Source organism: Conger conger, chromosome 3 (genome assembly GCF_963514075.1).
Source record: "Conger conger chromosome 3, fConCon1.1, whole genome shotgun sequence".
NCBI classification, from domain to species: domain Eukaryota; kingdom Metazoa; phylum Chordata; class Actinopteri; order Anguilliformes; family Congridae; genus Conger; species Conger conger.
In genome coordinates this window covers 58995627-59020887 of record NC_083762.1, presented here as the reverse complement: position 1 = coordinate 59020887, position 25261 = coordinate 58995627, and the positions used below count along the sequence as shown (strand labels likewise).

The 25261-nt window shown below is 47.7% G+C and overlaps 1 protein-coding gene across 6 annotated transcripts in view; it reads left to right on the top strand.

Annotated features, from left to right (window-relative positions):
• epb41l5 (erythrocyte membrane protein band 4.1 like 5) overlaps positions 1–23274 on the top strand; it is a 36584-nt gene extending 13310 nt beyond the window's left edge. For 2 of the 6 annotated variants that reach the window (XM_061235433.1, XM_061235432.1), the window contains exons 8-26: positions 1947–2067; positions 2954–3041; positions 3442–3530; positions 4180–4270; positions 5909–6078; positions 6731–6837; positions 7107–7125; positions 8405–8444; positions 8726–8853; positions 14748–14920; positions 15263–15357; positions 16144–16272; positions 16607–16671; positions 18292–18411; positions 21331–21412; positions 21707–21784; positions 21931–21981; positions 22090–22217; positions 22689–23274. In XM_061235433.1, coding sequence (XP_061091417.1) covers positions 1947–2067; positions 2954–3041; positions 3442–3530; positions 4180–4270; positions 5909–6078; positions 6731–6837; positions 7107–7125; positions 8405–8444; positions 8726–8853; positions 14748–14920; positions 15263–15357; positions 16144–16272; positions 16607–16671; positions 18292–18411; positions 21331–21412; positions 21707–21784; positions 21931–21981; positions 22090–22217; positions 22689–22755 — 1841 coding nt within the window. In that variant the 3' untranslated portion in view covers positions 22756–23274. The remainder of the gene's footprint in view (positions 1–1946; positions 2068–2953; positions 3042–3441; positions 3531–4179; positions 4271–5908; positions 6079–6730; positions 6838–7106; positions 7126–8404; positions 8445–8725; positions 8854–14747; positions 14921–15262; positions 15358–16143; positions 16273–16606; positions 16672–18291; positions 18412–21330; positions 21413–21706; positions 21785–21930; positions 21982–22089; positions 22218–22688) is intronic. The other 4 variants (XM_061235437.1, XM_061235436.1, XM_061235434.1 and 1 more) reach the window with 4 other exon arrangements.
• The last annotated feature ends 1987 nt before the right edge of the window (positions 23275–25261 follow it).

The window sequence follows — 25261 nt, the reverse complement described above, 5'->3', positions numbered from 1 at the left end:
GGGGGCTGAACGTGAAGAATGGAAGAATGGGGGAGGGCATCCAGAGAGGACCTTGAACCTTCACCTACAAACACGAACTGAAGTTAGCTCTGATACCTTCAGAAAATAGTATTCACGGCTACGCAAACAATACAGTGCTCATTGTCGATGCCCAATACTGGTTGTGTAAAGTGCAATGCTGATTGTGTAAATTGACATGCTCGCTGCACAAAGTGCAGAGCTCGCTGCATTAACTGCCTTCTCCCAAACCAAATAGCTCTGGTTGGAGCAGTTCTTTCCCAGCATACTCTTCTTTTGCAGTGTCCACTTGCTGCTCATTAGAATCCAGGTACTCGGGGCAGTGCTTATCCAGCCTTGCCTCCATATCACCCCCAGCAGCAAACCTCACACAGGCCTCTCACAGCAAACTGCTACTCTCGCTTCTTCATTGTAGCCTTCCCTCCTCCAAACTAGTGTTTATACTTTCTTATGAATAGTTTATATTCAGAAGTGCTTGGTATCGCCCACGCTTGGCTTTCATGCCCATTGTGTGTCCTGTATGTTTGTGTGCTTAATGGATATTCAAGCTGTTTGTATTCTCATTCCGGTCCATTCCGGGCCGGGACCTAAAGGGAGAAATTGCACGAGTGTGTGACACTGGTGGTTAGTGGAGCGTGCTCAGTCGAGCTCCGGGCCAGGATAATCCCCAGGGAAGGATTTGATATGTTGACCTCGAGGTGAGCTTTATCTACTTAGTCACTGACACCCTGACATCTCCTCGCCACAGTCTGACTGCAACCCCCTATCATCTTGCCTTCTGCTCAAGCACAGCCACGCACTGTCACTGACTGTGGAAACAGACTTCTTTTTTTTTTTTTTTCAAAGATAATAGATAAATACTGAACTCTTTACCCCCTTGTCAATGCTTCAAAGGGGTGAATCTGGAGGCTGGTGGAATACTGTTGGCGCCCCAATCCTTGGGTGATAACAGCCTGCTCACCGTATACCAACTGGTGACCAGTTGTCTGATTAGCACTCCCTTTTGTAGTACAGTCCGCTTTGTGGCCTAGCTAGGGACGTGATCATTGGTTATTGTGTATCGTGGCTGCTGACGTACCGGGATGTTCACACTCAACTGCCCCATCCCCTGCAGAAGGGTGGCTGGCATAGCAATAGCAAAATATCACCGTACAGTTGGCTATTCAAAAAAGGAATGGTGTTATTACTCTTTTCAATCGGTTAGCCTCCGTTTATTCATTCATTCATTCATTATCCTAACCAACTTATCCTGAACAGGGGTCACAGGGGGGCTGGAGCCTATCCCAGCATACATTGGGTGAAAGGCAGGAATACACCCTGGACAGGTCGGCAGTCCATCGCAGGGCACACACACCATTCACTCACACACTCATACCCATGGGCAATTTAGACTCTCCAATCAGCATAACCTAACCTGCATGTCTTTGGACTGTGGGAGGAAACTGGAGTACCCGGAGGAAACCCACGCAAACACGGGGAGAACATGCAAACTCCACACAGAGAGGCCCCGGCCGACGGGGATTCGAACCCAGAACCTCCTTGCTGTGAGGCGGCAGTGCTAGCCCCTCCGTTTAGTGCTTTTTTAACTTTGTGTTTTAAAAGTATTCATTTTGCCAAAAATGAACGGGTGTGAATTGGGAGCTGGGCAAAAACAACAGCGATTCCATTAATGGTCAGCTGCTGATCTTGCTGTTCACACTATAGGAATAAAATTTGGTAATCTCTGCAAAATTCGATACCAAATTGTTATACCACATATACCAAAATGAAATACTAGTGCTATTTTAAGCTCCTTACAATAGGTTTTGGATGGACACCTTCAGACTACTTAGTTCTGAAATGGCCAGTGGATGGTCTGGTGTCTCAGCTAGAGCCCAGGATTCACCGCACCCGACTCCTCCACCTGACCACGCCCGTTTCTGTTCTAGCTGAGCTGGGGGACTGTGATCCTGCGGAACACGCTCTGGACCTGGTGTCAGAGTTCCGTTTCATACCCGAGCAAACGGAGGCCATGGAACTGGCAATCTACAACACCTGGAAAGAGTGCAGGTACATCCCCGCTCCTTAAAACCTCAGAGTACCTTCTACAACCTATAGCTGATCCAAACTTTCCTCCCGGACGTAACAAGTTTGTGTAAAATCAGACGCTGGTCCTGGGTCAGCGGTGAGGAAAGAAACCCTGCCAGCACCTAATATGGCCCTCCCCAGAGTCGCCTGTAATGAAGGCTTAAGGATCTTTAAATTAAGGATTTGCTTGTCTTCAAAGAAAATCCTTGACATAATGTATGTAAACCTTGAATCGGTGTCAGATGGGACTTCCGCACGCAGCCGTGCTCAGAACGATATCCAGATCAGACGTAGGTCAGAGCGTAAAGCAGAGCCCAGACTTTGACCCTGCTGGAGTCAGGAAGAAGAGAATTTGGAGGGCTTATCTGGCAGGTGTCCTGTCTCAATTCAAAATTTGGAACATCTGTAGTCTGCTGTGTCCTCTTATTAAACTCCACCGCTGAAGCCCCTGGATAGACTTTGATGGTGCAGAAATGTGCAAGTCATTAAAACGACCTCCTTCATACATGAAAAGGAACGTCGTCAAGACTCCTCCAGTGTCAACTGTCAGCTTTTCGCTGTTCGGTCGGTAACCTTAAACCAGCCGAGTAAGGAGGCGTTCAGGCCAGTAAATCTTTCCCAACTGGGGTTCTTTTCAGCCTTGTTGAAAGATTGTGCAAGCTCTCCCAACATGGAGGTGGCTACCTTGAGACGACCCTCTCTCCCTCCGTAGGCCACAGCTACTTCTGCCTACGGCTGGGGAGGTGCTCATGCCCTCTCGGTTAATCAGAAACCTCTCAAACTCATGTTGCCTGTGACTGTCATTTACGGGAAATGTTTCTTCAATGTTACATTGAAGTGAGATCATTTGTGTTGTGATTCTGCACAGGGGCCAGACTCCTGCACAGGCAGAGATTAACTACCTGAACAAGGCCAAGTGGCTGGAGATGTACGGAGTGGACATGCACATGGTCAAGGTGAGCTCTCTACCACTGTTACTGGCTGCATTATGTCACTCTTTACAGTAATAAATCGTGTGTATTCAGACAATGCCAGAGATACCTTCCACAGCAATACTATGGATGACTTGCCAAACGATGCCTGAGGGAACTTGCACAACAATACCATCCATAACTTACATACCAGTATGCTGGATATTTTACACAGTTAGCCTTGCATAACTTCCACAATAGGTAACTTATCAGCAACAATATCAGTAGCAGCTTCACCATGGTTTCTGTTCACTGACAATCATAGGTGTGACTATCAGATGCTTTGACAGAATAAAATGTGCTCTCTTTTTGACATTTGATGAAATGTCTTTTTGAATAAAAACAAGATTGTTTAAAATGAGATTGTGTATACCGCCCCCTTCAGGCTCGTGATGGGAATGAGTACAGTCTGGGCTTGACCCCCACAGGAGTCCTGGTGTTTGAGGGCGAGACCAAGATTGGACTGTTCTTCTGGTGAGGGGTTGTGTGAGTGCTTGTGTGCATGCGTGTGCCTGTGAGTTCCCAAGTTGTAGGCATGCATACATACATACATACATACATGCATACATGCATGTGTGCGTTTCAATGCATGGTACGATCTTGTTTTCCATTCCACTGTCGCGGTCTTCCCTTCCTTTTTCAGTGCTGAACCTTTGGCTCTGCTCTTTGTACCTCTCTGCCACTTCATAATCTGCAGGGCTCATTTTTTTATGAGAGGGTTAACCTGAGAAAGTTACTCTTACTGATTAAAACCATCAGGAGGCTTTGCGAATGCAGTAGTTTCTCTGGAATCGGTAGCTCCCCTGAGACTGAAGCTCAGGTGGTTAATAGGAACCTGGGTGGAACAGAAGTGTGCGGTCCCCGCAACACTGGTGGTTTTAGTTCAGCCCAAGCATACCTACCTTTCATCATTCACGATGGCAGGGATTGAGGCAGTGTGAGCAGATGTTCAGGTCAGACATACAAGTATAGAATCACATACACATGTGCTTATCTGTATGTGTCCTGATACCTTCTGTGTGTGTGTGCGTGTGTGTGTGTGCGCGTGTGTGTGTGTGTGTGTGTGTGTGTGTGTGTGTGTGTGTGTGTGTGTGTGTGTGTGTGTGTGTGTTCTCCTCCCTAGGCCCAAGATCACCCGCCTGGACTTCAAAAAGAGCAAGCTGACCCTGGTGGTGGTTGAGGATGATGAACAGGTAATGCAGGAGACTGATGAGGTAAAGTCTGCTGCAAATCTTTAATCTTTCCGCGCCTACCGGAACAACCCGACACTTCTCCACAGACTGCACTTTGTTCTAACAAACTGACAACTGTCCGGGACTTTCCAGCTACTAGTGTGTTTCCCCAGAGAAGTTCTCAATAGCTGTGTGTACGTGCCTGTGTGTTTGAGTGTGTGTGTGAGTGCATGCTTGTGAGAGTGTTCAGCTCCTTCCATGTTGTGTCTGGTAAAGAGTGGCCTGGACTGTTGGGATCTCTCCAGGCAGAGTTAATAAAACTCCCTCACTCTCTCTCTCCCTCTCCCTCACTCCTCCCTCCACACACAGGCATGTCTGGCATGTTCGGCCCTTAGCTCTCTATAAAGCAGGAGCTGTTAATGTGTAAAGATCACTGGCCAGTACTGGGGAGGCCCACAGTGATTCACAGCCATTTCTCACTCACCCAGTCCAGACTGGACAGCAGTGCAAAGCCTTTAAATTCTGCCATCACTTCATCAGTTTTACGTAGCCATTTGGTTGCTCTTATGAACTCTTATGGACTTTTTTTGTCAAAACATGATGCAATGGAATGATGCACGTGGCCAGGTGGAATGTGTTGGTGCGTGCGGTTTTGGCACGAAACGTGGCCAGTCTAACTGTAAACACTGATGCAAGACCTCACATTCCACATATGAGCTTTTGTTCCTGTTATCACGTGAAGCCATCGTGATCCTCCGGGCAAACATGCTGGAGGTGCCTATATCATTTCATGTGCAGGTTTAATGAACTGGGTTTTCAAAGGGCTCAGCTCTGCAAGAGCAGCCTAATGCTGGGAAAGTCACAAAGCTTCACAACTGATTAGGGCACAGGAAGGAATGTTGTTGTTTTTTTTTTTTTCCCTCCGTGAAGGATGATTGAAATTATATTAATGAGCGAGCAGAAACCCTAGAGTGGCCTCCATTCCTGCCCCCCCAACCGCCACCCCAAGTCAGGCTAAGGGTACTGTAGAAGGGGTACTGGTCCATTTGTCTGAGTAAAACAGCCACAAGGACAGATATTTGTGGAGCAACAGTGTTGTAAGTTATGGTCGAGGTGTGGCCCTATGTGCATTGGGCATAGCCTGTCTAATGGACTGTCCCCCTCTACAGAACTCTTACTTTGTGCCATGTTTGCATGTGTTGGCCTGATTATCCTCCATGTGCATTGTGGGATGCTTTGTGCCAAACTCCAGTCCTGGAGGGCCGCAGTGTCAGCAGGTTTACCTTCAGTCATGCAGGGCCTCATTGCCTGCAGTTCTTTGTGGCGTCCTTTCAATCAGCTGAAAGTTTAGAAATTGGAAATTATAGGGTGGCCTTCTAATCCCGGTGTAGCCACAATAAGATCCGCACAGCTGTTGGGCCCTTGAGCAAGGCCCTTAACCCTGCATTGCTCCAGGGGAGGATTGTCTCCTGCTTAGTCTAATCAACTGTACGTCTCTCTGGATAAGAGCATCTGCTAAATACCAATAATGTAATGTAATGTAATGAAATGAGTTTGTGTAGACTCTTCGGCCACAGTAATGACTTGTATTAGTGCTGAAAGGCAGCAGAACCAGCACACACCCTGGTGCTGCTCTCCCCTGTGTTAAGCTGTGGCTGAGGGACCCTCTCTCCCTCGCAGGGGAAGGAGCAGGAGCACACTTTTGTTTTCCGCATGGACCACCCCAAGGCCTGCAAGCACCTGTGGAAGTGTGCGGTGGAGCACCACGCCTTCTTCCGGCTGCGGGGCCCGGTGCAGAAGGGCTCGGCCCGGTCCGGCTTCATCCGCATGGGCTCCCGCTTCCGATACAGGTGGGTCAGACTGGTCCACGCCGCAGGTCCCAGGACGCCATTTTGTGTCCTGATACGATAAGTTAAGACTATGTTTTTCTGGCTGTGTTTACACATCTTAACATTGTATGGTTAGCATTCCTGGGGTCCTTGTTACTTTGTCAACTTGGTAAACATTACTGGAATTCAGCTGGTGACACAACAGTCGTCTGATAAACGTATGGTTTCTTGACACTGTCATGCTGGCCGGCAAATGCAAAACAAGTTTGCCCCTCAATCACACTCAACACTGGTTTCTATCCTGGTTTAAATAGACTCAATGGCCTTGACTTGGCTCGTCCTACCTTATCTATGCCTGAGTGCCTATCTGTGTGTTTAGTGATGCCATATGCTTCATTCACAAACAGCACTTGCTCTTTATTTCTTACGCCATACCCAAGTAAAACACACACATACTTCCATACTATTATTACAGGAAAACCACTTCCTTGGCGAAAAAAAATCTAATCTAGTATGAATATTAAAATGCCTTTACTATGGCATGTCCTCAAAGGAAGTAATTTTATAAGCATGTTGAAAATGCGGCTTAGCCTTTGTCAGGGTACCGTGCGTTTGCCCCTGTGTTTTCTACGCGTGGGAACACACTAAATGTCTCTGTGTGCCTCTCTGACAGTGGGAAGACCGAGTATCAGACCACTAAAGGCAACAAGGCACGGCGGTCTGCCTCGTTCGAGAGAAGGCCCAGCCGACGCTACTCCAGGAGAACGATGCTGCACAGAGGTGATGCGTTTACGTGATGAACAGGAAGTGCAGAGGCCTTTGAATACTGATGCTCTGCTTGCTTTCAGTTGGATTTCTACAATAGTTTATTAGTCTGCGTATGACTAGAATTTGGACATTTTCATAATTGTCTGCAGAGACGGCACAGCATTACATTGAGTCTAAAAGCTACATTTCGCCGCCGTCCTGAAAATAATGTTGACTTTGTGTATTCATAGATACATATTTGGTAAAACCTTAACATTGTGTTTGTTTTCTAATCTCCACAGCTGTCAATAGAAACCACAAGTAAGTATTCCGTTACATTTCTGGGTTCTGTCTCTGTCTCGATCTCTTATGCATGCATGCTGAAACACACATGCAGCAGCTCACACACACACACACACACACACACACACACACACACACACAGCAACTCAGTGTTGATTAAAGCTGTGGCACTGGCAGCCTGCTTTGGCCGCTCCACCCTCCCGCCTCCCCTCCCCACTCTGCTCTGCCTGGGGTGGGGTGAGGCTGGTCATTATCACGCTCTGATCTGTGTCTGGACAGTGTCCAATCTGTACCGCACAGGACTTAGTGTGCAAGGTCAACACATCAACTCTCACACATTTATAAGCCACAGACTGTTCCTTCAGTCCCTGAAAACATGTGTAGGAGGAGGACCTGTGTGTGTGTCACACACGCACACACACACACACACACACATACTTTTACTTTGACTCTGTAAAGATACAGTATGTAGGATCAAATAACAAGCAGCAGTTGCCAAGCCCAGACCGCAGCTCTGCTTGCTAGCTTAACCCCTTTACACTTGAGCCAGGAGAAAGCTCATTATGCAGTGAATTAATTAGTTTAAGTTGAAGGGTCAGACTTGGCAGAATGAAGTTGTTAAAAGGCAGCCCAAGTCTGCAGAAATTGGATCGTGAAGCGTTTGGATAGTTGAGCATTTGTTTCTAACTGTGTCTAGTCTAAGTGCCGTGGGCGTGGTATACGCCAGGTGCATCCAGGCATTTCCTCTCCGGTTGTTTTTTTCGGCGTTCCAGAAGTTTCTGTTTCCAGAAACTTTCAAGTTAATTTCCAGCCCAGATTAAACATACTTGCAGAATCATGCATTTTTAATGCCGGTCTAGCGATGCATTCCCTTAAGTAATGGAAGTAACATCCTGTCTGGTTTGCCGATGGATTTGTCAGATGGATTTGTAATTATGGGTGAGCAATGGAAGCTTGCTTCTCATCTGTTTGTTTTAAAACTGAAACTAGTTGTATATTTGCATCCCCTGAATTTTCACCTCACCAACCACAGTTATTAAAGATAGCTGACTCTTGCCTCTTAGTGGGCTTCTGCTGTCCCAATAAAACACAGTATGTAGATGTGCGGTTATTAACTTCACCCCCAGGGTACCCCACACATCAGCAACAAGTCAGTAATTTCCATTTTCTAGTACATCTACATAAATGATGAGTCCGGATAATGATACATAATAATCGCATCTCTCTCTTTCTGTCCCTCCCTCTCCATCTCTCACTCTTCCTCCCTCTCTCTTTTTCATTTTTTTTTCATCTCAAGCGTCCAGAATAACGGATTGGACCAGGACAAAGAGCCCAAGGTAGGGTGTCACTTGTTCTCCTTCAGCTCAGCCATTCAGGCGGCATGGCGCTGTGGTGGTTCACACTGCTGCCTCGCAAGAAGGAGGCTCTGGCCTTTCCAATGTTAATGTGCTTCGTCCCTGTCAAATAAACGAATAATAATAATTGTGTATAATAAAAGGCATCAGTGTGAAAGGACGCGTGTGAGAGGAGATGTTTGCAGCATTTCCTGTTTGCCTGAGTGGGACGCGCGTGCCCATCTTGCGCCCTTAGCGGTCTCTTTCCGTTTCCCCTTCTCCAGACCCAAATTCCGTGGTCTGCCCTGCCCGTGGTCTCTGCCCCGCCCACTGCCACACCTGCTGCTTCTGGACCGCTGGAAATCGAAGCCCTTCCCAGGAGCCCCGGCGCCAGCCAATCAGAGAAAAGAAGGTGAGCGGCCGTAGGGTTTTAACACAGCGGGAACGTGAGGTGAGGTCACCTCCTAACCTGCTGGCATTTGGGATATGCCTGTTCCCAAACACGCACCCCTCTGGGTGACAGGAAAAAACAGAAGGTGGGGGGTTGGCATGATGATTTCTGGAGGGGGTCCAAGAGGAGGGGATGATGGCTTGAAAAATGTTGTGAGGTTTGTTTTTAGCCCACTGGGAACTGTCCTGGCTGTGTCTGTTAGCAAGGTGGCAGCCATTTAACTGCTAGCACCCGCACCGTGTCAGAGACAAGAAACTACGCCCCCTCAGATCTCCGATTGTTATCTACCATTCTTCTCCGCCTTCCTCAGGGATTATGTGGCAGCTGAGAGGATTACAATTTCTCTACAATTTTTCTGCTCTGAGAGCCCATATTCCTATCGGTTTTTTCTAAAAAACTTCAGAAGGGAGGGTCATTTTCACAATTTATGGTTTTGGCACATTTGTAAGCGAGACAGTGTTGCAGTGTCCTGCGCAAGTCTTATCTTGCTTATTAGTGTTCCATGGTGACCTTGTTCAAAGTCTGTTTGTGATCTGCGCCATTTTGTAAAAGATCCACATTGTTTAATTCTAGCTTGCTGTTTTGAGCAGTCTCCTCATGAGGCCAGGTATGTATGGACTTTACCTTTGAGCGGCCGAATCGCTCACTCGCTGTCGTCCAGCTGCTTCAACCAATCAGATCTGGGGGTGGGGTCTTCTGTGACAACAAGGCTTTTTCAGCCAGCCGGGGTTCCTTCACTGGCTCTTTTTCTCCCGTGTTGATTTCTTCCAAAAACCAATCAAATCCTTGGTGGGAGTGGCCTTTTTTCTTGGTGGTGGACAGGCAGAACCTCTTCTCTCTGCCCGTGTCTGGATGTGGCCCACAATCCTCTTCACCGCCTTCTGTGATTGGCTAACGACCTACCCCGGTTAACCCTCCAATCAGTCGGCCTGGCTTTTCCTGTGTGACCTGTGTACAGATTTGCTTTAACCCTTTCCTCAGACAATGAGAGCTGGCCCTTTAAGAAGCAATGGCGTGTGAGCCCTGGCCGAGGTGATGCCTGCTATTTGATGGGTTACCTGACCGAGCATCTCGTACTACGCGAAAGAACTCGAGCAGCCTCACCTTTTCAGTTGCCAAACAATATTTTGATCTGGAACAAATTAAATGTAGCTTACATAAAGTATGGATTTTGAAACTGATATAATTAAGGATATAAGCAGCTGTATACCGCAGGTCTATTAGACTTTAATGCGTTCTCCTCCATAGTTAATGGAGCCCAACCGCAACCAAACGCTTTTTGCGTCGACTCCTAATTAGGATTTAATGAAAGTTTACTTTACTCCGGGCAGTCGCATCTCAGGGGGGTTATTTGTGAATGTACTGTGCTGGTCGTGTTTGAATTGAAAGCCCTGTAAAGCATCACATTTAATGGTCTGGGTGAACTAATTTAATGGCCTGAGACCCTTGTTGTTTTCGTTTAGGCAAGATACCGGCGTGATGTAATGTGATTTAGAGGAGAGAGGAAGGCACGCAGTGCGTCTGAACTGAGCTCAAGCCTGGCATCTCTCCAGTAGACTCTATGAGGAATGCTGGGAGTTTTCATTTTTTAACCCTTTGAAGAGTAGGCTTCTGGAAAGTTCTGTGTTTGCAAGTCCAGTGTTCTGAAACTCCATTGATTTAAATTACTAGTAGTGATGGTTACGCCAGCGTTATTTGGAACCGTGGTCCTCACTCCTGGTCCTGGATAGCCGCAGGGTATATGGTAGCTTTTGTTGTTGCAGCACTCAGCAGTTGATCAGTTTAAGCAGTTAATTACACAGTTAACTCCCCTCGCCTGGTTTCTGGCGTCTGAATTGGTTGCTCATATTAATGTAAAAACAAAAACCAGCACACCCTGCGGCTCTCCACGACCAGGAGTGAGGACCACTGACTTAGGATGTTATCCTAAATAGGTGACTTGTTTAAGACTTTTATAGGGGGGGAAGAAGTTCAGAGTTTGGGACAGCGATTCCCTAAAATCCTGTAATCTAAGAGGAAGTCAGGATGACTCATCGCAGGTCCCAGAGAGCTGTAGGAACAGAGGCACCTGAATCCTCTGACTCTGTTATGCTAGTGACCTAACCTGCCTTCCCTCCCCGTTTTGGGCGTCCGATGTATCTGGCTCTTCTCAGTACAGGAGGTTAGCTGGGGCCCCAGTCTTGTGGTATTTTTACGTAACCGGTGAGGTGCGTAAATCTCGCGCCTTTTCGAATTCGGCGCAGTACCGTTTGGTTTCGCCGGTGGTCCTGAGCAGAGTGTCGGATAACAGAGTCCCCCCTACTCCTTAGCTCATCACCTCCCCATTACCTCAAGTCTGCTCTCAGACCCTGAGTGACTCAGCACCAGCAGATCTTTTTGGACCCTACCCGACCTGAGACCCAACCCGACCTGAGCAGCGTTCTGCTGTTTCGTGTCAGAGGAGAAGCTCTGAGTCAGGAATGTGGGCCTTCACTAACCTGCTGTTACAAATCTGCTCTTCGCTTGCTGCCGCATGCTAATGCTAACATCGGGAAATGCAGAAGCTCACAATGGTGTGTGTGTGTGTGTGTGTGTGTGTGTGTGTGTGTGTGTGTGTGTGTGTGTGTGTGTGTGTGTGTGTGTGTGTGTGTGTGTGTGTGTGTGTGTGTGTGTGTGTGTGTGTGTGTGTGTGTGTACTCTTCCCCACCCCCCCACATGCCTAGTTTCATATCTTTCGCCCCATTCCACAATGTCACCTGGCATTCTGTGCAACCGTTACCCTTTCTTATCAGCTGTCTTTCTTGCTTGCCTTCTTTCTCTTTCCCTTTCTTTCTCTGACCCTTTCTTCTCTCGTCTTTCTCTCATCTTCTCTCTTTCTCTCTCCTGCATTCCAGTATGTTGTTAACCCCCTACCCCCCCCATTCCTCTGTGTTCAGGCCTCTCTCCTCCTCCCTCCATCCCAGCGCTGACCCCCTCCCCCACCGCGAGCTCGGCCCCCCTCTCAGCACAGCGGCTACGGTTAAGTCACCTCGGGCCGGACGGGGACACAAAGAGTTCTGTGTGGAGCGGGCCAGGTGAAACCGCCCGGCCCGAAACGAACTGAGGGAGCAGCAGTATGAGGGTGGGGAGTCGAGGGGGTGGTGTTGAAACCAGATCCCTGTCAACGTCCTGTCTTCTGGAGCACAGAGACTTCCTGTGCAGCTCCGAGGATATCTCAGCTATTCCATCAACATTCCCCTACTCAACCCTGCCACCGCCCTCCCGTTTCCTTACATGGGAGACACCCGCTATGGATTCTAACGTACTAAAAGAGTTTTTATTGTTGTTTTGTCTTAATTTTATCATGCTATTTCAAATGAAAACCACGGTTTGTGATTGGTTGTGGTGTATGTGCGTTTCATGCATTTGATTGCAGTTCAGCGTTGACCTGTTGTGTTGGGTTCTGCTCCCTGCAACAGAAGAACTGAACGCCTTAACTAGTTCTGTCTTATGCTCCTAACGGGACTGATCAGTGTTGTTTTTATTAATGCTTTGACTCACCTTGTTCACTCACTCTGTTCTTCGAATTAATCAACTAGCACATAGTTTACGACCAGATTCACGTTTACCGAAGGTCATCTGTATTTCATATTTAAATGTTGGATAATAAGTTTCAATAAAAAGAAAGCTTTGCTCCACCTCTGCCCTGCGGGTGTCCGTTTGTACGGCGAGGGAGAAGATGCTGGAGGGACAGATTATCAGCAGTTTGTTTACCGTGTAGCGGGGTTTTTCCCAGTTTAAAACCGAAAGCGGTCGTGTTTAAGCCTCTTAGGGGTCGTAATCTCGCCTCGGCGTGTGTGGAATGTGGCCTCTCGCTCTCTCGCTCCGACTAATGATGACCTCGCTTGCCGCGTCGGCGACAGTCCTGTCTATAATCAGGCCAAAGTGGGGACGCTTTGGACCGCTAACCAGTCCCTCCTGTAGGCATTGGTAAGCCGCCCGGTGGGTTGTCCGTCCATGGGGGCCCCGTACCCTGCTCGCACCCCGGCCCTGTGGGTCCAGCAAAGTGCTGCAACTTTGGCCTGATTTGGCTGGTTGCGCCACATGTCTCGAGTCATTCGGGGCATAGCCGTGCCTAGTTTGTCTTCGTATGCCTGTGTGTGTTGCGTGCATATTCATTGCTTTTAGTGTGAGTGTGTCTGTTGCTCTCGGTGTGTGTTTTTGTGTCCGTCTGTTCCTCCCTGAAGGTTTGCTACAGCCCCCTCCTAGTGGAGGAGGAGAGATTTTTAACATGCACACTGGCATGTGGGGTTATGTAAACATTTCTCTCTTTAGTCTCGGGGGTGGGTGTTTTCACTGTGTGGTTCTCACCAAAATTCTACTCATCACGCTATTTAGCAGTTGAAGGGAAACTATCTTCTGTAAGGTACTGATTGAGTGTTCACTGCGTTCTTCACACTGACTAAAGATCACTTCCCCCTGTTTGTATTCCCCCTCGTGGGTGGGGAATATAAGAAGGCTTTAAGAGCCTCTGAATTGCAGCCCGCTGCGAGTGTGTGCGAGTGTTTGCCTGGTATACACACAGCGAGGAATGCACCAGTGTCCCGGGACTGAACAAAGTACCTGGCAGGATACTGTAGGGCCTGAGGGGAGTTTTACGGCCCTGTCAGAGTTCTTCTTTGCACAAACCCAACGCCTGGAAACCAGCTGTCTGCGACCCGGCCTTTCTCAGGCTTCTCCTGGGGACCCGTCGTGCTGCCGGGTGTACACTCAGATGAGCAAACATTGTTTTAGCTGTGAATCAGGCCTGGGTCAAATAAGTCGTTGTTTTGGATTCAAATACTTTTCTACGCCTTACTGAGCTTGTCTGGTGTATTGGAACCTATGAAACTCTCTCAGTAAGTGCAAACCCCGCCTTCTGGTCCTCTTGGTTGGATCAGGCAGGAACCCAGAAAAGTATTTGAATCCAAAACCCAGATTTTTGAAAAAATTTTATACATCCTGTTATTTTTTATTTTATTTTTATTTTTTTAAATACAAGCTCTCCCATTGGGCATTTTCCAACATTTTCATTAGATTAAGTTAATACAATTAATTAAGCGATTCGATCAGGCAATGGTTTTCTGGAGGAGAGGCGACGGAACCCTTGGTTTAGGGCAACCTGTGACTTGTTTGTTATGACGAGATGAAGGGGCGGCCTATAGCGTAGTGGTTAAGCTAAATGACTGGCACACACAAGGTCGGTGGTTCTAATCCCGGTGTAGCCACAATAAGATCCGCACAGCCGTTGGGTCCTTGAGCAAGGCCCTTAACCCTGCATTGCTCCAGGGGAGGATTGTCTCCTGCTTAGTCTAATCAACTGTACGTCGCTCTGGATAAAAGCGTCTGCCAAATGCCAATAATGTAATGTAATGTAATGAGGGGTCATGTGGGAAGAAGTCCGTAACCCGTGTAATAAGAGCCGGCCTCATTTCAACACGAGATGTACGATTCGCCACGATGGTTTTTGCTCCGTTTCACCAGGAGTCCATGACGTATGAATAAAGACAGTGAACAACAAGCCCTCATATGAAATGAATACGCTTGTTAATAAATAGGTGTTTTCCAAGCCATTCTACAGTTGCTACCCATAAAATTAGTCCCCCCACTGGTGCCTGAAGGAGTGAAATGTCAGAGGTGTAGTGGTCTTTTGGGCCAGAACATTGCCCTGTTTGGTTCTGGGCAACTCGCCTCAGATCATCCAATCTCCTCTCCACTGGCTCCCCTCAGCAGTGTCCTGGTAAGCATTTTAAAATAAACATAAAGGTATACATTTATCACGGGGGGGGGGGGGGGGGTTTGGGCTGATGGAAGTTATAGCTTGTTAATACCCCACCCCACCCCTCTCCGTTTCATAGCAAACCCCTCGTGGCCGATTTGCTCGACACCACGGACCTGTTGGAGACGTGCATCGATGAGGTCATCAGAGTTCCAGTTCCCATAGCAACAGTGGGCCTTCCAGAGGAAGCTGGAGCGAGTGCCGCTCCTGCCGCCTTCAACGCCACAGCGGAGGAGAGTGTGTCTCTGAGCGGTGAGGGAGGAAAACACGCACACACACGCATACACACACACACACACACACACACACACAAACATGCAGACGCACACACATTCTGCACGCCCTCATACAAACGCATGGACACACGCCCACCCACGTGGACTGGGAACACTCATTCAGCAAAGCCTCATAAAAATGTAAATATTACCTCTTACCAAGAGCTTGACATTGTCTGTGGTTCCTCCGTCTAATGAAACGGGCCGTGGTCATGATGGGATAACGCATTGTTTAATAAGGACCTGGGTGTAATGAGGGGGGTCGTGCGATCCTGGGTTTTCATTTAGCCTCTCTTGCAACCCCCCCCGCTCCCCCCAGTAGAGGCCGCAGCCCGTCTGAAGCAGTTGGAGATCGACAGCGCCCCCGTCTCAGGCTCGTCCAAATCCAACGTCAACCTCAACATGAACAACCAGGTCAGTGCAGTCGGGCGGAAGGAGCCGGAAGGGTGCAAGTACCATCCCTCCCCAATTCTAACCCCCGAGCATTTTTAACCCACCTCAGCAGGATAATGGCTGTTTCATGTCATTTGTTCCCACTGTTCATTACCACAAGCATTCATTTACGCTTAGTCATATCGAGGTCTGTGGGCGGATGCCTGCTCTGAGGTTTTGGCCATTTTTTGGTGCTACCTGCGTTAGCATGTTAGCGGCCTCTCTGCTGAAGATTATGGCCCTGGCCTAAGCAGATTAGAAGCTGCAGACAACAGGTTACTATGGCCACAGGAAAGCATGTAAACGAGAGGAGGAGCGCTTATGTTCTCTTAAAGCTACAGAACAACACTGTCAACGCAACTTGCCCCTGATGAGACTCTGTTAGGATTAGGCTTGTTTAAGCTGTAGTTTTTCCGTCTGCGTTCAATATCGGGCTGTCTGCGCAAATCGGCTAAAGTGAGAGTGATTACTTGGTCGGGTATCTCATGACACGCCATACCATTAGGGGAAAAAATAGCAATGGGAATGTTGCGTTGTCTGCAGAATAACTACATATTTTGAGGACACCACTGTTTTGGGCACACCCAGACTCGGTGAAACCCTGGAAATGCAAATATCATCAATACAACATTTAGAGAAACTTTTCACCAACTTAACAACTTTCTCATCCAGTGTGCTCAGTTTACTTATGCCGTAGTAACCCGTTTCGGTCACTGCCTTGTGGGAAACCGGAAGTGATGTAACCGGAAGTGTCCTTGCTATCCTCAGGAGGATGTGATGAAGCTGACGGAGAAGTGTCTGAACAGCATGAGCAGCAGCCCTGTGCTCGCTCCACTGCGCCCCACAGAGGACCTCAAGAGTAACATCCTCAAGGCCCAGGCAGAGGCTGCTCTCAAGGTGTGTGCTTTGTGTTGCCTGCTGTGAATACACAATGGTGTGTAGGGTTGTGTTACCTGCTGTGAATACACAGTTGTGTGTAGGGTTGTGTTACCTGCTGTGAATACACAGTTGTGTGTAGGGTTGTGTTCTGCTTTTATTCAGAAATGCCCCAGGGAGAGCTGTGACACCTTTCACAGTATTGCACAAAGGACCAGTAAAGAGTCCACCGTTAAATGTAGCGCAATTAAGTAAAAATGCTGCTACATTGTCTCAAATTGTGAATTGCTTTGTAAGTCAGGGTGGAGGTCACCACCAGGCGAGTATTAATGTGATGTCACCTCTGTCTGTTTAGGTATCAAGGGAGGAGCACGTTGTGACTGGAGAGAAGAACTGTAACGTTCAAGAGGCGGCGTTAAGGTATGGCTGAACACCATTGGCAGTGTGGTTGAAGGCCGCTAGCAGTGCGGTTGAAGGCAGCTAGCAGCGCGGTTGAAGGCAGCTAGCAGTGCGGTTGAAGGCCGCTAGCAGAGCGGTTGAAGGCAGCTAGCAGCGCGGTTGAAGGCAGCTAGCAGCGCGGTTGAAGGCAGCTAGCAGCGCGGTTGAAGGCCGCTAGCAGCGCGGTTGAAGGCCGCTAGCAGCGCGGTTGAAGGCCGCTAGCAGCGCGGTTGAAGCCCGCTAGCAGCGCGGTTGAAGGCCGCTAGCAGTGTGGAAATTCTGGCATTACAGCTGCAGTAGCATGTCAGTAACACAATACAACATAACTTTTATCAAAAACACACAAGAGGTAGGTGTCGATGCGCACTTAACAAGATATAACAATATATACCCATACTTAAAAACAATATATGCATATTAACTCCAACAGTGCTCTTGCGCTGTAGTAACTATCCTCTGTGGAGCATATTATGTTATGTAATACTATTATTACTATGCCTGTACACTGCAAGTACAAATTACAATGTGCTATGTGGACACAAGTGTACAGTGTGCAATGTGCATTAGCAATATGAGTTAAAAGTAACTTTATAGGAGGGGAGGGAAGGAGAGGGGCAGAGGGAGGGAGAGGAGGAGTCTCCTCTCTCTGCATGTATGAGAGTTATTGTATATGGTTATTGCGGTGGGCACGAAAGACCTCCTGTAACGGTCTTTACTGCAGGAGAGCTGACGGAGCCTCTGACTGAAAACACTCTGTTGTCCGGCCTGTAGATTGTGTAGGGGGTGTGTTGTGTCGTCCATTATTTTGAGCAGTTTGTTCAACATCCTTCTCTCCACAACCAGGCCCTGAGTCTAACAGGCTTTCCTCCGCTGTACAGCTAGGCCAGACAATCACAGCCTTGCAATATAAAGCTGATTAGCCTTATGAATATTCAGCAGGGCCCTCTTCATGGTTTATTTCTGACATCACCTCTGAGTAGAGACCTCACCCTGATGGTTCATTCAACTCACAAAAATGAATAAATCGTGTGTGTGTTTGTGTGTGTGTGTGCGCGCGTGCCTTGTCAGTAGATTTTGCATGTAAGCTGCATCAGTGGATGTGTTGACCATGCCCGGAGATTAATGTTCAATTGAAATTTTATCTTGCCCTTTGTTTATTAAAAAAGTGTATCGGGCTTCTAATCCCATGCAAATTGAAAAGCACACGAGACCCGCACAAATTAATCGAGCAAGAGTTGACTACTTATTTTATTATATTTTATTTAGTTAACATTGAGTTAACAAATTTGGCTCATGTTGGCCATGTCAGTTGTCAATATGTTGCACATGGTAGTTGTGTGTTGGCTGTGTTAGTAAATGTGTTGCCTGTCAGTAAATGTGTGTTCTTTGTGTTAGTTGATTGATGGTGCCTGTGGGGAGTTGCCCATGTCAGTAGATAGGGAGTTGTCGGTGTCAGATGTGTGTTGGGTGTGTCAGTAGATGGGGAGTTGCCTTTGTCAGTAGATATGTGTCGGGTGTGTCAGTAGATACGTGTACAGAAACAGCAGGGTGTCAGATAAGCAGGTTTTTTGTTCTTATGATGTGCCTTTCGCCTCTTCACAGAAACAAGGGCCAGGGCGGCCGGCTGGGTAGCAGCTCCTCTCTCTCTGCCAGCGGCTACACGGAGAGGCAGGAGTCACGAGACCTTCTCAAACCAGGCCTGCTGGCCTCCGCAGGGCCAAGGTGAGTCCAGACCGTGTGTGTGTGTTACCTTAGTACCAGAGTGGATTCTGGGAAATGAACTGAAGAAGGTACTGATGTAATCCCGGTTGGCTGGTGTCTGAGGGAGAAACTGGGACACGCCCAGATTAAAAGGGCCACTTGTCTGTTCCCGTCATATCCACTGAACTGTGCGATATAGCACAGAGGCTGCAGATTGCACTGATATTAGTCATGTTTTTAGACAGATGTCGCCAGAGAGTTCAGTTTGTGAGGTGTGATTGTGTACCGAGTGGGGCATGTCACATCCTGTGTGTGTGTTTCTGCACACAAAGCAGCTACACCTCCATTTATTCTGTCACACAGCTCTCTGCTGCCATCTGCTGGTGATATTGCACTGCACCTGCTTGTCACATGATCATTTTCTGCCTGGTAACCCTTAAAACACTTGAACAATGAAATGTGCTGCAGATTTACTTTACAGCCCAATGGAGAACAATGTCTAGCCTCAGTACAAATTTCTGACTAAATAGCTCATGCATTTCAGTGCATTTTTTTTTATAGTTAATTAGCTCATATTTTATAAAAAGGTTTTTGTTTGGTTGACTTTAATTACCCTTTCAATGTGTACATATTCCCTCCCAGCCAGATAAGAAGAGGCTTGTGAATTTATACGTTTTGTGAATTTATACTTTTATTCTATTTTTTAGTTATTTATTTTCTTCTGTGCAGCATTGTCTTTCAGATGAAAATGTCAGATATATTTTCTGGAATGTGTGGCGCTCATTTTGTTAGTAGGCTCTTCCACGCTTACAAGCTGCACATGGTCAGCGGTCAGTAGAGGGCGCTGCCTTTCTGTAAAATGACTGTGGTTATGAGAAGTTCCCACAATGAACAAGGCTGTTGGATTCCACAGTGCTTATTTTCGACTGCTCCACCTTTAACATTATGGGTGTTAGAGGAAGAACCTTGTTCTAGTGTAGTTCCGCTTACTGTTGCTGTTGTGAAGTTGAACTTTTATAGAATGGGAATGGGCAAAGATTCTCACAGAGCCTGTTCTGTAGTGATGTCAGATTTAACTACAGCTAATCCAGTTGGTTGAAGAACCTGTAGGGCAGTGATTCATTCTTGGTCCTGGAGAGCCGCAGGGTGTGCTGGCTTTTATTGTTACTTGGCGCTTGATCGATTAAATTGTTTAAAGCCGTTAATTGCTCAGTTAACTCACCTCACCTGGTTTCTTGGTTGCTGATATTAAGGCGAAAACAAAAACTAGCACACCCTGCGCCTCTCCAGGACCAAGAATGAAGGTCACTGCTGTAGGTACTAGGTGATGCTGTATTTGAGCCTTGTAGTGTTCGCAGGTGCTGAGTCATGAACTGAGTCATGAGATTGACGGCTTGACTTGACAAGCAGCTAGCGGATTTATCTAAGGCTGGCATGGTGTATGACGCACATGCTCACATGTTGACTCTCTCATACACACACACGTCAACTACGCTGAAGAGCAACAATACTTTGGTTAGAGTTTGCACGCCCACCCCAAACGTTTCTCATTTCCTGTGCATGCAGCGCAACACAACTAAAAGCTAAAGTATTATTCAAAGGCGAACATGGGTTCGTAGCTCTCTTTACGGCAGGACCCAGACGTAGGAAAGATTTGGCATTTGGGGTCGTCGGCCCATGTGAGGGTGTTTGGCACGCAGCAGCACGTCCTGGCCGCGTTCAGGATCAGTCTGTCCCGATATGGACGTCTCGCGGTCACATGTTAACAGTGCCCCCCCTACATTCAAAGTCAAGGTGAACGACTTTTACAGCCCCCCTCATAAACCTCGGTTGGTGCCATGCCCTTCGACATCAAAGACCCTGTTAGGGACGCAGGACCTTGTTTCGCTGGGGAAAAACTCAGGCTTCTTTTCCCATGCATTTTTTCCAGTTTTGTTTTGCTTTTCCCAACTTTTTGGCAGACCCCAGACCAGCAAGTGCTGGCTATATTTACTATAATTATCCCAGGGTTATGAGGGTCCACGTTGGGTTTCTGAGGGTCAGTAATGCTGAAATTCTTGGAGCGTGTTTAAGGAACTAACTAGGGCTTGCTTTCCACAGCTGCTGCCATTTCTGTCACCTTCTCCATTTTGTGTAGGTGCTGCCTTATTCACGCCTCCCCACACACACTTCCTGGTTTCTACCTTGGGTTCATGTCCCACGGATAGAGATTTACCGTGTGGTATCACACACTTGTCCGGCCTTTAGGGCTGTTACAGGGGCACAGCGCTTTGTTCTGGGCGCTGGATTTCACAGCTCTGGTCACACTGAAACTCTAATTCCGGGCACCGCTGATGTCTAAAGGGAGCGCTGTCTGGGACGGACATGGTAAAACCCTCAGGGTGGAGTGGGGGACACAGGAAATTGTCACTGGTTTAACTACAATACACGCAGAGAGAAGAGGTGGTGGGGGGACAGTGGGGGGTGAGAGAGGCCCTTAGTGGGCCCTTTGTGTTTCGATTTCTGCTGCTGTTAGGGTAAGCTGTGATCCAACAGATCCGATTTTCAATAGGTTTGCTTCTTACCACCATCTGCCACCGTGTGGGGAATAATTTTAAAAGAACATGTTCTGCCTAAAGCCCTAGTCGCACTAGGAATCGTAATGACCTCATCAGCTAGTAAGGATGCTAATACGTAAATCAGGAAAACATTGTAATTTCACATGAATGGAGATGATTGCCACCTTCTACATTGGCAACCGACACACCGCAATCACTGTACAACACGTTTTAACGAGAACAGCGGCTGTTCAATTTGTGTAAACAGCTGCTGCCGCTACATGATGCATCGTTATGGTTTATGGTTATGGATAAAAGTGAGGCAGGCTTCAGGAATCCTGTGTGTGTGCGGTGCTTGCAAATGCGAGGTCTGTAATGAACCGGACCTGCTGTTTCTCTTCAGTGACGAATTAACGGCTGAAGACCTCTTCACCTCGCTTGCCCCAGTCCCCATCGAACCCGCTAACGAGGCTGCGCTTGCCAAGGTATCGCCAACATTTCCATTGTGCACAATAAGAAGCTTAAGTAGTGACGTACTTTAGCCATTTAGCCATTTCAGCTGCAGTCTTCAGCATTTAGCCATTTCAGCTGCAGTCTTCAGCATTTAGCCATTTCAGCTACACCCCTTAGCATTTAGCCATTTCAGCTGAATTTGGGGTTGATGGGAAGTTATCATTCGACTGGTTTGGGGGGGGGGGGTGCTGGAAGAATTTTCAAGTTAGTATGCTTTTCCACAGTGCAAGTGCTTGTGTAAAACTATATGGCTTCTCGCAACGCAGGCAAAGCCAGAAGACCTGGACCTCCTGATTGCACCAATCACCGATAATCTGATAGACTTCACAGACCCCACCCCGGTAGTAAGTTTAGACCCTCTGCTGTCAACCTGCATGTTTGTCCTGCTTGCCTCAGACACCTGCTGCTCTTAAACTCCTAGTAGCCACACACCCCAATGGGGGTCATGTGGCTTTGTTCTGATTGGCTGTCCCACTGTTTTTTTCTGCAGGTGCAGTCCAAACCGTTGATTACTCCGCGATGGATCATCCCCACAGCTGCAGTGAGTCCTGTCCGTGTTTCCTTCTGTCCGTCTCTCTGTCTAACTCTGTCCATCATGTAGCTGGGTAACGACTGACCTCTTCCCCTCCGTTCTTCTTCGTTTGGGCAGAGCGCCATCTTTACTAACGGCCTTCTTGACCATGGCTGTTCGGGAAAGGCATCCCCTCTCCACCCTGAAGGGGGCGCTCACACCGCCCATCCGCAGCCCTCTCAAACCCACAATGTGATTGCGACCAGGTAACTGCCCACCTGCCCTCTGTGGCCTCCTGCTCACCGTAGTGCCCTGAGCCCTAGTGCCCTAAACCAGGGCAACTCAACTCCTGGTCCTGAGGGCCATAGTGTCTGCAGGTTTTTGCCTGTAAGGTCATTGGTGAAATCAGGTGGATGTAGTATGTAGCTGGAGCAAATACCTGCAGGCACTGTAGGCCCCAGGTGTTGAAGTTGGGTAGCCGCTCCCTGAATCATTGTACCCTGAGCTGAAGGGCTCTAAACTATAATGCCTTTTGCTGTAGTGGTGTGGTGTACATGTCTCTAGTCCTGTGACTGTTTAAGTTAACGTGCCTTTGTTTTCTGAAAGGCTGCATTACGGGTGCACAATGAAACTGGTCCATGGTTGTTTTGTAGCATGTAGATGTCATGACTGAGACTGGCGGTTGAACCTTGTGGAGCTGCTGTTGATATAGTGTACCCCTGTATCACCCCCCACAGTATTGTCACGCCCTTGCCCAAGGAGGACGGCTCGAGAACCAAGCACCTGCTGACCACTGAGCTCTGAGACGGGTCTGGGAACGCCGCCTGCCTGTCTGGACACTGGCATTTTGGGAACAAAAGTTTGGAATCTCGCCGGCAGCGACCACAGGAGATTACTCGTCTCTACCTTTCACTACATTCCAAAAGGATGAGAATTTGGGAAGGAGTGTTGTTTTTTTGTTTTTTTTGTTTTTTTGTTTTTATTAAACTGTGAGCCACTGGATTTCCTGGCTAGGCATTTCATCTCACTGCTCTAAAGTAGGGGGGTGTGGGATTGGGGGTGTTATGGCACTGAGGACAAGGAATGCCACTGGGGATAAGAAGAGACCCCCCTGTTAGCTGGACACTGCCCCCACACATAGTTCAGAAGGCCCTACACATAGCCCAAAGCACTTAACCAGAAACTGCTAACCTAGCCCAGCTCCTGACCCCCTACTGCTTTATACTGAGCACAGAATCTGATCTGGGATCAGCTAACCTAGCCCAAATTCCAACCCCTACTGCTTCATATTGAGCACAGAATCTGATCCAGGATCAGTCACTGAACACCCCCCCCCCCCCCCCCCCCCCCCCCCCATATGACCCCATTCCACCTGAGCCTGAAATCACTGTGGAAGACCTACTTGTTATCAGTCCACCAGATGGCTGGATTTCTGGATTGGATGGCTGGAATTTTATTTTTATTGGACTGATCTGTACTGACACTTTTTATATGGCTAGTTATTTTTAAAAGGGGCACTCACCTGTATTGCTGACCTGATGGGTGTTAAGTATCGACCTGTCAGTACTGTGCATATCACTGTGTGAGTTCCTCAGCTGGACCAAGACCATAACACTGGAGAAACACGACCACACATTTGGGCACATTGAGCCCTGAACATTTTAAAATGTGTGTAAAATGTATGTTATCTACACTGTATCTTTAATATCAATAGTTAAACTGCCTTATTTAGTGTTTTGTGTAATCATGTAGCTGAAAACTATGCTTAGTTTTACAAAAAAACTACTAATTTCCGCTTGGAGTAAGTCTAACCATGAGCCTCCATGTAGTCTGCAGCACTGAGTCGCTGTCCATGTAGTCTGCAGCACTGAGTCACTGTCTCTATGTAGTCTGCAGCACCAAGTCACTGTCTCTGTGTAGTCTGCAGCACCGAGTCACTGTCCATGTAGTCTGCAGCACCGAGTCACTGTCTCCATGTAGTCTGCAGCACCGAGTCACTGTCTCCATGTAGTCTGCAGCACCGAGTCACTGTCTCTATGTAGTCTGCAGCACCGAGTCACTGTCTCCATGTAGTCTGCAGCACCGAGTCACTGTCTCTATGTAGTCTGCAGCACCGAGTCACTGTCTCCATGTAGTCTGCAGCACCGAGTCACTGTCTCCATGTAGTCTGCAGCACCGAGTCACTGTCTCTATGTAGTCTGCAGCACCGAGTCACTGTCTCCATGTAGTCTGCAGCACCGAGTCACTGTCTCCCTGTAGTCTGCAGCATTATGTCATTGTCTCCATCTAGTCTATAGTGCAGACTTTCTACACTGATGGATAGACGGAGGACACTGAGGAGACTCGATGGTCCAACATGGTAGTGGGCTGATCTAGGCAATGCACATCTTTCGCGACATACTCAGCCGCAAAAGAAGTGTTTGCCCTAGACATCGTCTTTCTCTCTCTCACTTTTACTCTGCAAAATGTGAATCACTCGACCAGAGGAGCATGTCTTTTGGGAAAAATAAAATGCCCCAAAAAAATGCCCACTGTAGTCTGAGGTACATCTCCTATGGTCAGACTAACAGAACTGTAGGAGTGGTGGAAGTTGCTCTATTTTCATGTCACTTTATCCTTCCCTGACGCTACATGAACTCCCTCAACAGGAAGTCATCAAACAGGAAGTTACTTTGTGCATACAAGTCCATGGAAGTTAAGTTTTGGAGAAGCATATCTCTGATATCTGGGGAACTTCTCATGGTCACGTCTGTGGATTTTCCTTCAAAGGCTGACATTTCCATAGTGCTCTGCTAGGATGCACTGCTGTGGTTCAGAGGTTAAAGGTCAACCCTGCAGTATTCTCACATCCCGCCACTTGCACGGTACCGTTCATCTCCTCCCGCTGCTAGACCGTCAACCCGCACGCAACTGGAACGACCCACCAGAATATTTTTTTTGTGTTGTGTTCTGGTTCAACTAAAAAGTATTATTCAGAGCTGCGGTCTGATTTTATTCATCTTTTTTTATTTTTTTTATTTCTCTGTATGAATTCTATCATTTTGAATTGCCTGGCAAGAACATGTTCCTCATTTAAAGACAAGAATCGGTCTGTAGGACTGATGCTTGGCCATGGCCCCTATGTCAGTCTATTGAAGTAACAGCTGATTTGTGTTCTTTTCCCCTTTTTACTCTGAGGTGAGGATCCTCTCCTAGTGAATAATAGCACTGTTTAAGCTCTGGTTGTAGAACTTCACCATGTAAGTGCAATTTGCTGTAGGGCTCTAATTTATTTTTCTTTTTGTTAAGATCACCCTGTCTCACTCTGTAC